The following is a 16,656-nucleotide window of genomic DNA, read 5'->3' as shown; positions in this document are numbered from 1 at the left end:
CATAGCTGGGACCAAGATGATGTCCTCCCAAGTCAAAGCTTTTGTTTGCTCAATGAGTTGGTTGATGCTTTGGTTCTCTGTTGACATTTTTGGGAGGCAGTAGGTGGAAGGTTGGTGGAAAAACTATAAATGGAAGTGGATGAATCTGTAGGGCATGCACGTGAGGTAGGTAAGGATCATAAAAGTTACTTCAACTAGAGAAGAGGAAACTCATCTTTCCAGAGCGGCGTAAACAGTATAATTTTTGTACTAGAGCTACCAAGACTAAACGAATTTTTGTCTCTAATTCTTGAGTAGTATTAGAGGTACCAAGACTCACCGAATTTTTGTACTAAACAGTATAATTTTTGTTTCAAATGTTTTTTATACCCTTTTAAACATTTTAAAAAAATCACAAACTGATTAAAAAACAATCAACAAGTAAAAACAAAAACAAAACAAAAAAAAAATCATTCGTTAGCTTTTTCCGGTAGCTACTTTCGGTAGGAGTGGCATTTCCTTCATTTAGGTGTTGTTTGGATTCGAAGATGAGTTGAGATAAGTTGTGAATAGTAGTGAGATAAGTTGTGAATAGTAATGAAATTTATGAGTTAAAGTTAATGAATAGTAGTGAGATGAATTGAGATGAATTGAGATGAGTTGAGATGAGTTACGAATACAAACCGGACCTTAATCATCTTCTTTTAAAATCTTATCGTTATCACATTTAAAAAATGTCTTTAGAGAGAGAGAGAGAATTCGAAAACAACTTAAAAATATCAGTTTTATAATCTCTACCATAACTATTGCACAACACAGGAGGAAAGGGCCTGCGTTTTCTAAATGTGACAGCAATGGAATGGTAGAGAATAAAAACTATGCATTATCATTATGTAAACAATTGATGCCGAGATTTCCTGCAAGCATTTGATTAGAACAATCAGCCTTTTAGGAGAGAGCATCTAACACTACCACCATAATGGATTCCTTGTTGACATATAAGACAACAGAAACGTACCATAGAAAGGAAGCAAATTGAAAATCTATAAGACTTGGGAGGATCATTCAGATCTCTGATATTCTTCTTCATCGTTTCAATCCCTTTTCAGATTCTTGAAGCATGCCAATAACTCTTTATCCTTTCAACAGAAGAAGAGAAAAAAAAGGGGGCTTTCTGCTCCCCTGATATCTCCAGCAAATGTTTTTAATCCCTTGTCTATTCGATGGATGCATTTTTTTTGCCAAACGGAAGAACCACTTCCCGTCCATCGCATTACAAAACGGTAAGGGTATAGGAAAATTCTCGAAAATTAAACAACTTTGCGGGAACTGGAACAATATGATCCTCAATAACCAGCAACGACATCGATGTCCTGAAGCATGCTTGAAAGCACGCATTTTTTAGAGGAATCCTTTCAAGCATCCTTCTCCTCATCTTCGCCATCATCTTCATCAGAATCAGCAGAAGTAGGTTGCCCATTAAGATCCACATTAACACCATTTATCTTCCTCACAAACTGTCCACGTACTCGAGGCCTTCTTTCAGCAAGTTGTTTTCGATTAACATACCTAATCTTCTTATCAAAACATCGTTCCTTCCTTTTCTGCCTAAACTTGATTAATGCTGCTTCTCTTCTATCCACCTTATTTGATTTCACTTCAGCTGAAGGACTTCCAACAAATGGCCAAGAATGACAAGTGGGCATTTGACCAGGTTGTAAGCAAATGTTAACCGGGTAATATGGGTATGATGCCATTCCATTAACGTGAGGAGGGCATTGCGGAAGATGATGGTACTGAGACATCATAGAATTAGGTGCATGATTATGAAGGCCGTACAGATTCTTTTGATACAGTTGTGCTGTTGATGGCATCATAACTTGATTTACTCCGGAAAGGCAATATGGAAACGCAGCTTGTGCAGGTAAGGCAGAAACATCAAGTTGATGCTCATTTCTTGGCTGTGAAAGAACTTGATTGAGTTTCTTGTCCTTGAGATCCCTTTGCTGCGAGAGTCCCATAGATGAAGGTGGTGTACAAGATCTCTCCATTGAAAGAGAATCTGGAATACTACCACTGCATGGAAAGTCATCTTCCTGCGAGTAGTTTTCCCCTGCCTCCCCATTTGCATGTATTTGGGGATCATTAATCAATCTTTGACTGCCCTCTTCATATTTTTCTCTAGTCCCCAAATTTTGAGCAGAATTGTCAATAACATTAACAATGCCTTGAGAGTTACTTTTGACCATGCTTGATTTCACGTAAGTAAAGAAGGCAGAAGACTCCCCAATTTTCAGCTCACTCTTCTTTGGGCCAGATGAAAATTGTCCTGCAAGACATCACCAAAGAATTTAAAAGAAAGGAGGAAAACCAATGGAGGAAAAAGTGGAAACAATGAAAACGCAGGACACACTGTAAAGTCAAATCCTTTTGCTTTTAAATAACTAATTTCTCATTACCATGGTACTGATACATTAAACTCGTACTAAAAAAGAAATATGGGCGCACTCAATTGACATGAATTATTCAAGATGGCATGTGATACCCCATATGATGTGTAATGGTACATGGTGTATGGGATCTCATATTGCTTGGAAATGAGAAGTTCATGCTCTTTATAATGTTCCAATGGGACTCCAATTGTATTATTGACTAGTCATTTTGGAAAATAGGTCATGTGGTTTGGGCCTTCCATTGGGGTGTTACATGACATGTGGTGAAGCCATATAAATGGTATCTTATACAACACATGCTTTAGATCAACCATTCATAATAATGCTGATCATAAAACAATATAGAAGCCTTGAAAAGAAAAAAATAATAATCATGAAAAAAAACCAAGAGTAGGGTTTGAGTTATTCATCTTATGAGCTTCACTGATATCATCCAGCAGGCAAATTACTTGGTTAACCTTTTGATAATTTTGAAACTGCTATATTATACAAGGCGAAGCTAAAATAACACAACAACATGAAGAAATTTTTTCTTCATTGTTTTGATCCAGAGAAAGAGAATATAAAGTATTAGACTGCATCAGCTACAGGAAAAAGGCGGCCACCCCAAATGAATGGCAAAGACTCAAGTAAATGTCATTGGATGGTACAAATATGAGCGATCCTATATATTCACACTAAGGCCTCGTTTGTTTTCACAACCATTGTCATCTCATCTCATTTCAACTCATCTAATCATTACAACTTTTTCAAATCCTAAAATAAAAATAATATTAAAAAAATATATTCTAACAATTTTTTTATTATATAAGTAAAAATATATTCTAACAATATTTTATTCAACTTTTATTTTAACTCATCTCATCTCATCTCTTCTCATCTGCAAAAACAAACGAGGCCTAAATGATCCGTTTCAAACATCTTACACAAAAACAATCGATATTTTTTATTGTTATGCAGGAGACAAATTTTTCATGCTCACAAGACACCAGCACATGATATTTGTATGTTAGAGGAAACGCTCACCCGTTCGTCGGTCACTGATTCCAGGCACATCAGGCCGATATCCCACTAAATCCATATGTGGAGGCTCTACAGCAGCAGACTGGAAAAGGAAAACAAAATATATGCACAGCAGATGTCATTGTCAATATCACTTATTTGCCGTCATTGTACAGAATTACATATAGCTTAAGGAAATCTTTTTTTGCTGTGTGAAATGTGGCCATAGCTCAGTAAATACTATGTCTAGACCAGACTTGATATTATAACTTTACTCTTTACTGATTCTTCAATCCCACTAATATGTTCACCCCAACAAATCCAATGATTTTAACAAAGAAAGGTAAAATTTTTTCATTCTGACAAGCACAGTATGGCACATTACATAGAAATAACACAATGACTAGTAGTTGATTGTGAATAACAAAGAGAATAATTTATTATTCTGGATAATATTTAAGCTTCTCTACTTATCAAAAATAAAAAATAAATTTAAGCTTCTCCCCTAATTTCGGATCATAAGTCAGTTGCATCTGAATACTTTTTCAGTTTGTTTGCAGCTATGAGTTGTAAGCTACCTTCTAGTTCTATTTTTTGCTTGAAACGTCAGAATGTTTAATTTCACCCTCCAGAGCCTGGTTCAATATAAATTTTTGAAAGAGAACAAGCTGAGCCATAACTAGTTCATGAAGTGATTGTTTGAATTCTATAATGTGTTCTCTAGCCACCTATTTAGCATCCATATGTTTAGAAGGTTTTATATTCTCTCTGTCAAATAGTCTGGTATTAGAAATAGAACGGCTGAGAATTTCTCCAATACAAACTTATTTTTAAGAAATATTATCACAATTTTCTCTCTTTTCCTAAAACCCAGTAAACAACACGTCTCAAAAAAGTTCTCAAAATTTTTCATAAGCAAACATACCCTTAGAGTAGGGATACATGCTTTGCAATATTCCCACGAACTCCTTGTATTTTTTTTTTCTATCACTTTCTTTCTATTTAATGGGTCAAAAATTCTATGAAATATAATGCACTTCTGCAAAGAGAACTTACAGAGAGATTTACAGTTACCATGTACTGTGTTCAATTGCCCTTATCAAGCCCAATAATGTTTTTTCTTAAAAATAAAGATACCAGGCACAATAATAGAACCCAAAAAAAACATAACGTTTAGAAAACAGGTTTTGAAAGGAATAACTAAGCCTGTAAGTATATCTCAAATTAAAACAATCAATCATAATTTCTATAGTTCCAGGGTTATTAGGGCCAAGAATCTCCACAACTCCCAAATCAATTATTTCATAATGCGTAGACAATATTATAATTTTGAGTAAACAAATTCAAATCCTATATTACACTCACCTCATCTTCTTGATGGGTTGACATTCCCATTTCAGGGTTGGTGCTCTTGTCATCCGTGTCATCCGAGAACAAAGTCGTACTGTTGGTATTAGCATCACTAGGGTCTGATGTTACCAGATCAAAGTCATAGTTCAAAATGTTCTTCTCAGCCAGTCCAAGCTGCAAGCATAACCATATAAATGACATTTCAACATTGATTAGGGATTCATAATCCACTTAGAAGTTAGAAAAACGCTGGGAGGAATAAGTCAGCTTTTAGTGAAACTCTCAAGACTGTTTACTGGTGATATGTAACACAAGAAGATGGATCCAAAATTGACACATGTAAAAGCAAGCACCTATTCTTTCTTCTGATACCAGAAAATCCATAAGTGACAGATAAAAGCCTCACATAAAGATGCTAACAGTCTATCATACGGTACCACAGAAGGTCCCTCCTGTTTCCTTGCACATTTGCATTGTGTAAATTTCCCCAGCTTTTATTACCAACAATATTGAATTTATATCCAAATGTACCTACAAAGAGATGGGGGTTGCAGGAAGAAAAGGTGTGTAACACACACACACATACACGCACATGTATACATACATATATATATATATATAAATAGATATATCAAAGTCAGGTAAAACAAACCATGTGCCTTCTTCTCCACATGTGTATCCACAAGTTTAGTAGCTCATTAGTTCGTAAAGGCTTTACAAGATAGTCTGCTGCTCCGAGCCTCAGGCACTTGACAACTATAGAGACCTCATCTTGTGCCGACATCACTTATCAAAGCAAAAGAATGATCAGGATATAATTAACCGTAAAGAGATTTATTATCAAGGAATTTAGCAGTGATGAAAACAATACAAACTTACTGATCACAGGAATGCGCCTTAACTCTTTATCCCGATTAATGTACTTTAACATCTTCATGCCTTTGGCCAATGGAAGATCAAGTTCAGCAAGTATGATATCTATATTAGCTCCCTCCGCATTCAGTGCATCAATCACCTGCCTAGCTGACCTTACCGGAGTCACTGAAAAGCAAAGAAATCCAAAGTTGTCACTGATTTCCTACCTCAAATTGTAAGAAAATGTGAGATAAGAAGATGAAGGAAACCCTACTATTAGATAGTACAAGTATCCCATACTACAAATGCGACAAGAGGCAGGAAACTTGTTCTTAATAAGTACGTTAATAACCAAGAAAAATAGTCATAGGCATTATCACAATACACAGCGTATACTTCTAGGACAGAGAGAACAGGAAGAGATCAAAGCATTCTGACGAGAGGCAGTAAACTTTATCAAAGTTTTGCTTAACATAAACCAGTTCCTGTTGAACAGCTTGAAAGCAAAAATCGTACAGTTTAGAGATGAACTTCTTAAAAAGCAAACCATGTGTTGCAAATTATTACAGCTTAAACCATCTGCAAACCCGCATCACCAAGGTTTCTACTATCACAACTTTTCGCCCTTAATATATCAAAACCCACATCCATTCATATAGTAATCAAACAGACAATAATATTTAACACTTCCAAATTTACACTTCCAATAGACAACTCAAATTCCAAACTAACAATTAGAAAATAAAACTAATCATGCCCATAACAAAACTTAACCGCATAATTAAAAAGAATCTGAAAAGAAAAACAAATAAATAAAATATATACCCTGATAAGAGCATTTCAGAAGAAGTGTCAGAACCTCTTCCAAACTCTTGGCGTCGTTATCGCACAGCAAAATCCTCACTTTGCTCCTATCTATAAACCCATCACCTCCCTTACTAGTATTCCCACCTCCAAAGTCTTTGCTCAAATTAAGCTCCTTAGACTCCATGTTCTATCTTTTCTTTTTCTTTTTTTTTTTTTTTTTTTTTTTTTTTGCAAATCAGGTTACCCTGTGAGCTCTAAATTCAGCCTCCTTCACTCCAAAAGCAAGCTCTCAAATTTCCTTCTTTCTTTTTTTTTTTTTTTTCTCTCGTTGCTTCCAAATTTGAATTCTAAAGAACTTCCATGGGCTAGGGTTTCGGATTCAAGGGCTTCAATCAGAGCCTCCGCCATAGAAAAACGACGAACCTGCCGTACACACCAAACAAAGAAAGCTCTCAGAATTTCTGACGTGCGTACGGCGGCCCACGTTACCTCTATCCATAGCCGGTAAGTTATGCCACTATAACATATACAACTAAAGAGAGAAAGCGTTAGAAAAGTAATATTTCAGCCAATCGACGGTGGAGAATCGATACTGAGGCGGGGCCGTCGGGGAACGACGGCGAGATGTGGACAACCGGCGAGCGGCGCAATTTAGCAAAACGCACAAGCTATGGGGCTTTACCCTTTTGTTTTTCGGCGTTTTAGGGAAAACAGTCAGTTTGCTATCTGTGTTTTTTTTTATATATTTATGTCTAAGAAGTGTGTAAGTTTGTGTTTGAAGGTTAAAATGAGTTGAATTGAAATGATAAAATATTATTTTTTAATGTTATTATTATTTTAAAATTTAAAAAAATTAAATTATTTATTATATTTTATATTAAAATTTAAAAAAATTATAATAATAAGTTGAGATGAATCTATATTTAAATTAAAAATAACCTTTTATCGGATAAAATAAAAAAGTATTATTTTTAATTAATAATTCAAGGATAGTGCGGTTTGGCTAACTTGCGCGGGTTAGATAGGAAGCAGAACGCCGGTGGCAGTGGGGTGTAGTGTGGCAAGAAGTGCAGGATAGCAAAACGAGTGACGTGGAAAGAGAGAGAAAAAGTGCGAAAAGCGAGATGATATTTTGGCGGAGATAAGGAGGAGGTGAGGCCACGTGGAGATTTTCAGGCTACGAACGAAATTCGACATGATCGAACTGCAGAGCCACGTCGTCACCTGGACCTTTTTGTTTTTCTCTGTTTTTTCGCATTAATAGCCTAAATCCACTGTCAAAATTCAACAAGAAAATTATTTAAGTAATTTTAGATCTGCATTAAAAAAAAAAAATCAAACGTTTTATATTAGATCCTTTTAAAAAAAAGTGTATGACATTTATTTACACTAGAATTTTATTTAATATTATTTTTTAAATAATAATATTCAGGCCATGTTTAGATTTAAAAATAAATTAAAATAAAAGTTAAAAGTTGAAAAAAATGTTATTTTTAATATTATTATTATTTTGTGACTTTAAAAAATTAAATTTTTTATTATATTTTATGTAAAAATTTAAAAAAAATTATAATGATGAGATAAGATAAATTAAGATTATTTTTCAATTCAAACGGTATCCCAATATACAGGCTATTGTGTCGTTGTAACACTTACATTTACAAGTCTCTCACATAAACAGAACTTTTATTATTCATATAAATGGATATTTACCTAAATCAATAGAAAACATATTTTGATAAAACGGGTGAATGGTTTGTATATAAATGCAAAATTGCTCGAATATTCTTAGAAATTCAGACTCGAGATTCTAATAGTAAATAGAAGAGAAATTGACTTGTATAATCAATTATATAATATTTATTATTTAAAATATTTTTATGAATAATAATAACATTATTAGATTTAATTTAATTATACTTAAAAGATTCAAATTCATGAAATCTTTTTCCAAAAAGTAGTGCAAAGATGCGATGGAGTGGGGGACTAGGGTTGCAAGTGGATGGTGGGACTTGAAAGGTCATTAGCAAAAGGTCAAACATGGAGAGTTGGGAAAGTAGTGATCCACCTGGAGAGAGAAAATGAAAAGTTCCACGTGGACGAATTTGAGTAGTTATGAAATTAGGAAAGAGACCCCAATTGCAAAACCACGTGATGTGCATTGATCAGGTCGGAACTTAGCTCGGGTGATGTATGAATTATGATTAAGGTTATGTTTAAATGGTGACTTAAATATTAAAGTTGAGAGTTGAATAAAATTTTATTATAATATTATTTTTTAATATTATTATTATTTTAGAATTTGAAAAGGTTGAATTATTTATTATATTTTATGTGGTAATTTGTGTAAATTGTGTGAAAATTTGTTTATTCTTCATTAATATATTGGATTTACTTTACATAAAAAAAAAACTTTACAATCAGATGTACTGTATCAAATCACGTCAGTTTGTAAATTTCATTTTATATAATTTCTTGATGGTTAAAGTATTTCTTTTTTATGTAGTTCAACCGATGTATGAATTATGATTAAGGTTAGGTTTGGATAGTGATTTAAGATAAGATAAAAGTTAAATAAAATATTATTTTTTAATATTGGAATTATTTTAGAATTTGAAAATGTTGAATTGTTTATTATATTTTGTATAGTAATTTGTGAAAGTTGTGTGGAAATTTGTTTATTGTATATACTAATTACAAAATTAGTAAATAAATTTTTATATTTTTATAAATTAAGATTTAGGTCTTCAATTTTTATAAGATTCACGCGTAAAATTTAAAAGTTTTATGATAATCCTATTTGAATTTAGAAATGAGATATAATGAATTGAGATGGTTTATAAATAGTAATAAAATTTAAGAGTTAAAATTTATAAATAATAATAAATAATAAGATACTCCAATCCAAACCGGCAAGTAGTTGCGTCAATCTCTCATTAGAAAAATAGTGAATAATCATCGCATGATGTATTCATGTCACGCGTCAGTTTTTTATTGGTTTACACGTAGTAACAATATGTTATGAACTTATGACAACTAAACAAACATTGACACGTGGCATACTATGTTATGAACTTATGACAACTAAACAAACATTGGCACGTGGCATACCACTGTCTCGTGGCACTTTTACTTCAGTTTTATAACAAAAGATTTATGGATGCATCTAATTGTGAATTTTTTAAAGAAAATATGTACGTATCAGTCTACAGCCACAGCACATAAAGTGTGTTACGATAAAAAATAATAATAATAATAATAATGTGAAGTGTACTACTGACTATAAGCTGATATATAATAAATCTCTTTTTTAAAACATAATTATAGAATTTAGACTTGGCTCGACTTTATTGCTTTTTTAACATGATTTCTCAAAAATACTTTCTTTTGTATTTTCATCTCTTTTGCTTAATATTTTTTTTAAAAGGAGAAACCTTTGGTGATTTAAGAAAACGACATACACAAAAAAAATTGAAACTTGATGATGGAAATGTTTTAGTCACAAAGGGATATCACAAAAATAAATCTATAAACTAATATAATTTGATATAGTATGTTAGATTGTAAAATTACATTTATTATAAAGTAGATCTAACGTATAATATGAAGTCATATTAATTTGTGAATTTATTTTTATGAAATCTTTTTGTGTCTTTAACACTTTTCTTTTAAAAAATTGAAAACCTAAGTTTATATTTGGCAAAAACTCATTTACTTATTTTAGACTTAATTTGAAGAAATAAAGAATAAAAGGCTATGAAAAGAAAAAGTAGGGGCCCCGCCTCGCATGGGGGGACCCCGTCCCCCGCCCCAATGGGCGGGGTGCGGGGAGGATTTTCAATCCGCTCCGCCTCTTTTCATTTAAAAAAATACTACATTTATTTGATTTAAAAATTATTTATAAATATAAAAGTAATTAAAAATATATTTTTAGATCCAAATTATAAATTTAAATTTTGTAAATATGACTATAATTTAAAAACTGTAATTTTTAAATTTGTTAGTGCATCTTTTGTGTAAATTGTAGTATATTAGCTTTTAAATTATGTAGTGTTTAAATTTACCAATGCATATTTTGTGAACAAGTCTAACAAATTGTAATATATATTTATATATACACAATTTGTAAAATATAAATATATATTTATGTTTATATATATATATAAATGTAAGTGGGGGCGGGGCGGGGGAAATACGGGGCGAGGTTAGGCCCTCCCTGCCACCCGCCCCAGCTAGAGGCCCTAGATGCGGGGCAGGGGGCCCCGCCCCTGCATGGGCTGAGCGGGGTTGCCAGCCCCGCCATGCGGGGGCGGAGTGGAAGCGGGCGGGGCAGCAGGGGCGGGGGCCCCGCTGTCCACCCCTATGAAAAAGATTGGAGCACCATTTTTGGTGTTGAGAGTTGTGAACACTAACGTGTTTTGGTGAGGTCTCTACTAATCACACTGTTTGGTTGCCAAGAAAGTATTTATTGAAATTATTGTTGATTGTATGTCTCTAGTTCTATTTAGAGAAAACAACTGTATACCCATTATTTGTTGATAATGGATATTTGGGTGGACTACAGTCCCGTGATTTTTCCTCCAACGCCAGAGAGGTTCTCTACATAAAAATTGATTATTTCTATGTCTGTGATTTTGGTTTATATTATACTCTTTTTAATTACTTCCTAACAAGCTCATACAAAGTGAAAGAAAATTATTTCTGTTGTTTAGTGATTGATTTGGTTATTCCAAATCCGTAATTGATTTCTCCCAATAAAGTAGTATTAGAGCAGGGTCATAACTATTGAATATATTGTGTTGAACAATGGAAGCTAATTTGAGTAGATGATTACTTTGAATAGTTCTAATTATCATACTTGAAAAGAAAAAATAGAATACATTTTATTTGTGAAGCAATTTCATTTATCGGTGTTTGCTTCTGAGAAGCCTAAAAATGAATCTGATGAATAATGGACTTTGCAACATCAACAAGTTTGTGGATATATCAGGTAGTGGGTAGATGATAATGTTTTGAATCATACTAGTGGGAAGACACATGCATGTATACTTTGGAATAAACTTGAACAGTTATATGCTCGAAATAGTGTAAATAATAAAATGGATTTGAACAAGCATCTGATGACTTTTAGATACTAAGATGAAACTCCGTTGAAAGATCATTTAAACATATTCCAAATAATAATTAATTAGCTAGCTGGAATGGGTATTAAGTTCTACGATGAGGTACATGAATTGTGTTTACTTGATACATTGCTAGACTCTTGGGAGACATTTAGAATGTCATTATCTAACTCAGCCCTGAATGATGTAATCAATGTGGATTTGGCGAAAATCAGTGTTTTGAAAATCACAGAATTCCTCTTCGGAGTTAGAGGATTTGGTTACAGAAAATAGGGGGATGAGTAAAAGAGGTGGTCCAACGTATAAAGATAAGGACAGAAGTAAGTCAAACAAGTTTTCTAGTATTGAGTGCTATCATTGTGGCATGAATGAGCATAGTGAGAAATATTGTAGAAAACTGAAGAGAGAATATAAGGAGAAAGGAAATAAGAAGAACAATGATGGAAATGATGATGATCAAGTTGCCACCACTACTACCGGAGACTTCTCCATTGTTTATGATGATAATGATGTTGTAAATACTCATTCTTATGAAACTAGCTGGATGATTGATAGTGTTGCCTCAATTCATGCTACACCTCAAAATGATTTTTTCACAGACTATATATGCGGTGACTTTAGCACAGTAAAGATGGGCAAATATGGCTTGGCTAAAATCATTGGCATTAGAGACGTGTGCTTGGAGACAAATAATGACATGATGTTCATTCTTCGAGATGTAAAGCATATTCCGAATATCCTTTTGAACTTGATTTCTACAAGTAAACTTGAAAATGAAGAGTATTGCAACACCTTTAGTAATGGCAAATGAAAGATTAAAAGAGGTGCTATGGTTATAGGTTGAGGTAAGAAGGTTTCAACCTTGTACATGCTATCGGCAAGGCTCTCGAATAGCATTATTAATGTTATGGAGAATGAGCTCACAGTACAACTGTGCATAAGAGACTTGCTCACATGAGTGAAAAAGGCTTGGCTATTTTGGCTAAAAAGAATCTTCTGTCTGGAATGAAGAGTGCACCTTTGAAAAAGTGTACTCATTGTTTAACAGGGAAGTAGAATAGAGTTTCTTTCAAAAGTTCTCTTCCTTCAAGAAAGTCAAGTATATTTGATCTAGTGTATTCAAATGTTTGTAGCCCTATGGAAACAAGAATACTTGGCGGCTCCTTGTATTTTGTGACTTGCTTAGATGATCATTCAAGAAAGTTGTGGGTTTATACCTTGAAAAGAAAAGATCAAGTATTGGAAATGTTTAAACAGTTTTGGGCCTTAGTTGAGAGACAGATTGAAAAGAAACTAAAGTGCATCTGAATTGATAGCGGGGGAGAGTATTCAGGCTCATTTGATGATGCAGACAATAAGGTATTTAGCATCAAAAGACACCTCTTAAGACTCCTTAGTTGAGTGATTTAGCTGAGAGGATGAACAGAGCATTGGTTAAGAGAGTGAGATATTTGCTTTCACAGGCACAATTGCTGGGATCTTTTTGGTGGAAGGCTTTGAGTAAATTTGTACATGTTCTTAATCTCACACCATGTGTTCCTCTTCAGTTCGATGTACCAAACAGAGTTTGGACTGGCAATGATGTTACCTATGATCACTTACATGTCTTTGGATGTAAAGAATTTGTGCATATTCTCAAGGATGAGAGATCTAAGCTCGATGTGAAGACCCAACATTGCATTTTTCTAGTTTATGGTCTGGATGAGTTTTGGTATAGATTATATGATCTAGTTGATAAGAAACTAGTGAGAAGCTGAGATGTTGTATTTATTGAAGATCAAACCGTACAAGATAATAAGAAGGCGAGTAGTGTTTCAGTGCCATTGACAGATTTGCTAGCACAGGTTGAACATGCTGTTCAAGATGACCAATAGAATTCAAGTGATGTAGATGCTTCCTTACAAAATGAGTCCCTTGATCAGTTGCCAGAACCAAAGATACCTTGAATGTTCCACTCAAGAGGTCTACAAGAGACGGACATATTTCCACTTGGTATGCTATAGACGAGTATGTGTTAATGACTATGGAAGAGAGCCCGAGTGTTATCTAGAAACCATGGAAGACAAACACAAGGTAGAGTGGTTTGTCTCTATGTGTTATTAGAACTTGAAAAAATTCACCCTAATGATAGTAGTTATAATATGTTAATGAAGGCTAAAACAAGGGAGAAGGTTGAGACTTGTTGCTCAATTGATCGGATGGTGAGTCCTCCCACATAGTCGAGAAGGGGGAGAATTGTTGTGTTAGGTTTTCCCTTCTATATGGAGAATGGCCCATGTGGGACCATTAAGCCCACATGGAGAGAGGGTTTAGGGCTCGATTAATTAGGTTTTAAACCTAAGTGCTGATGTTATTAGAGAGGAGGGGAAAAAAAAGAAACATGTGAGTGATATTGGGAGAGGAAAAGACAATTGCCAAAACAGAGGAGCTCGTCCAGCATCAATTATATACTTTGATCAGAGTTGTTTGTAGTTTGATTGAGTTGAGATTTTGCAAGCACGTTCACAACTCAAGGTTCTATAATCTGAACGGTGGAGATCGGATTTAGAACAGTATTTAAGTTGTCTATGGCTGTGAACAGTAATGTGTTTTGGTTAGGTCTCCACTAATCACACTATTTGCTTGCCCAAGAAAGCGTTATTTGAAATTATTGTTGATTATATACCTTTAATTCTATCTAGAGAGAACAATGGTATACCTATTATTTGTTGATAGTGGAGATTTGGGTGGGCTACGGTCCCGTAGTTTTTTCTCTAATACCGAGGAGATTTTCCAAGTAAAATTATTTGTTTCTGTGTATTTATTTTTGGTTTATATTGTGCTCTATTTAATTACTTCCTAACAAATTCACATAAAGTGAGATAAAATTATTTTCATTGTTTAGTGATCAATTTGATTATTCCAAATCGGTAATTGATTTCTTGGAGGATCGCAGTATAGCTAGCAATATGAATGGACGAAGGTCTTTGATTTGGCAAGGGATTTTTTTTGTCGGGGGTGGGGGTCCTCCAGCACATGTTCTATTTGACTTGTAATCTTAGATGTACCTAACCAATCTTTTTTCTTTTTATTTTATCTCTGCTTACATAAAACATGTGTTAATGGACACTGTTTTATGTATTGTCATGTCGTATTTGAGTTTTATCAAGTAGGATTTAGATTGTACATAAACCAACGTTAATCAGATCTATTTAGTCAAATGGATGAAACCCCTTAACTCTATTATATTAATTTTATATTATGTTTTTTTTTTTTTTTGAACGAAATTTTATATTATGTTGATATCGAGTTAACAGATTCTGTCAAAATTATAAACTTTAAATGTTGAGTGTTAGATCTGGATTTATCAGTTGTGTATGAGTAAATCATAACCCAATCTTTTAATTAAATAAGTTATGATCCCTTCAACCCTAACTAATATCTTGTTAAATTACTAATCTTGCTAAAAATTCTCTATTTTTTTTTCTTTTTTACTTTGCTTTTTTCAACCTCCAAATCTTTAGCTTGCCACTAAATGCTGTTCTACACATTTTCTCGACATCAAATTTATCTAGCAACACCCTTCCATCACCGGCGCGTGAATCCCATACACTAGTATAGTCATGTGTCTCTTACAAAAGTAGCAGTATACAAAAATATATTTATTTTCGACAGTTATATTTTTAAAATTCTATCTTTTTAATTCCTATATTTTTAAAATTTGCATTTAGAATCTCTGTGTATGTTAATATCGATAATACTACATACAGTCGTGGAATGCGTAAGCGCTATAAAGTCACTTTTAAAAAGAATGAGATCTACTATTAAAAAATTATTATTATTATTTTTTTTTTTTGTAGGTCTCATATTTATTCATTTTTTTCAAAAGATGCTTGCGCACTCACGACTTTGCAACAATAATTTATTTTCCATAAAATCTTACTTCCTTAAAGGCCAAAGAATCACAATTCCTTGTTAGCAAGAAATCTCCCCCTCAATCGTGTTTTGAATTCCATCATCAATCGTTTTCGTTGCATCCAAAGTCTTCTCATCGTACAAGCCATAGATAGGAATATTCTTGCAGTATAAAATAGGGTACCACCTCATGCATAATGCATTTTTCAAACTTTAGATAACTTCTCTTGGTTACCTAAATGTTTTTATTAAGGAAAGTTAGAGATTTGGAGATTCTTCAGAGATCATTGGTTTTGATATTTAGAATTGGATCAAAGTTTATTTTCCTTTATGAACCAAATATATCCACAAATGATGGGTTTGGAACTCCATCACATTTTGTTTTTGTTTTTTTTTTTTTTTTTTTTTTCCTTCTCTTCCCCTAATAGCCGAAGAATATAAATTAAATAAAATTTGTTTCTAACTTTATTGTTTCCTCTCTCTCTCTCTCTCTCTCTAATACATTCTAAAGGAGTCCGATCATCATTTCCTTTCTTGTTTGTATTTCATTGGTGCAAATAATGAGTCATGGGGCTGGTTTAGTTAGGTTGATCAATGGGTATTTAGCCCCGTTTAAATATATAAATACTCTCAACCCATCTTATCTCCTCATTACAATTTTTCTAAATTCTCATACAAAATATAATAAACAATTCAATTTTTTCCAATCTCAAAACAATAATAATATTAAAAAATAATATTCTAATAATATTTTATTCAACTCATTTAAAACCATCTAGTTTCATCTCATCTCATCATTCAAATGAGCTTTTATAGTTCTTGCTGTTGAGATAGTTATCATGTCTTGGCTGATCCAAAAATAGAGGAAGCACATGCAACAGTATATCATCCTATTGAAAGTCACATATTTTAAGACGGATTTTGCACATACATTTCACAGCAATTATCACAGAAGAAGAAGAAGAAAAGAAAATTACAAGTCTATATCAAATTGAAGGTCACATGTGACCCTAAAATCAGAACAGAATCTGCACTTTCATATCAAAGCAATTATCATCACCATCAGAACAAAATACAATACTCTGTATCAAACTGAATGTCACATTTGCCACTAAACTCAGAAGATTCAGAACAGATTTTGCACTTACATATCAAAGCAATTATTATCAGAAGAAGAAATTAAACAGTCTATC

General features: G+C 33.3%; 1 protein-coding gene across 1 annotated transcript; it reads right to left on the bottom strand.

Annotated features, from left to right (window-relative positions):
- Positions 1 to 942: 942 nt before the first annotated feature.
- On the bottom strand, positions 943 to 7,192 carry LOC121234749 (two-component response regulator-like APRR1). Its single transcript, XM_041130830.1, has 6 exons — positions 6,465 to 7,192; positions 5,664 to 5,825; positions 5,437 to 5,570; positions 4,800 to 4,958; positions 3,459 to 3,537; positions 943 to 2,308 (listed from the first exon to the last, which is right to left on the bottom strand). Exons 1-6 carry the CDS (start codon positions 6,628 to 6,630, stop codon positions 1,395 to 1,397), a joined length of 1,614 nt encoding a protein of 537 aa, XP_040986764.1. The 5' UTR covers positions 6,631 to 7,192; the 3' UTR covers positions 943 to 1,394.
- Between the last annotated feature and the right edge of the window lie 9,464 nt (positions 7,193 to 16,656).

This window comes from Juglans microcarpa x Juglans regia, chromosome 6D (genome assembly GCF_004785595.1).
Source record: "Juglans microcarpa x Juglans regia isolate MS1-56 chromosome 6D, Jm3101_v1.0, whole genome shotgun sequence".
NCBI classification, from domain to species: domain Eukaryota; kingdom Viridiplantae; phylum Streptophyta; class Magnoliopsida; order Fagales; family Juglandaceae; genus Juglans; species Juglans microcarpa x Juglans regia.
The sequence above is the reverse complement of the archived record's forward strand: the minus strand, read 5'-3'. Positions and strand labels throughout refer to the sequence as shown.

Coding starts and splice junctions, on each gene's coding strand:
- LOC121234749 (XM_041130830.1), bottom strand. CDS start 6,630: ATGGAGTCTAAGGAGCTTAATTTGAGCAAAGACTTTGGAGGTGGGAAT. Junction 5,826..6,464: donor TCTGAAATGCTCTTATCAGG/GTATATATTTTA, acceptor TTTGCTTTTCAG/TGACTCCGGTAAGGTCAGCT. Junction 4,959..5,436: donor TGTGGAGAAGAAGGCACATG/GTTTGTTTTACC, acceptor TTATGCTTGCAG/CTTGGACTGGCTGAGAAGAA.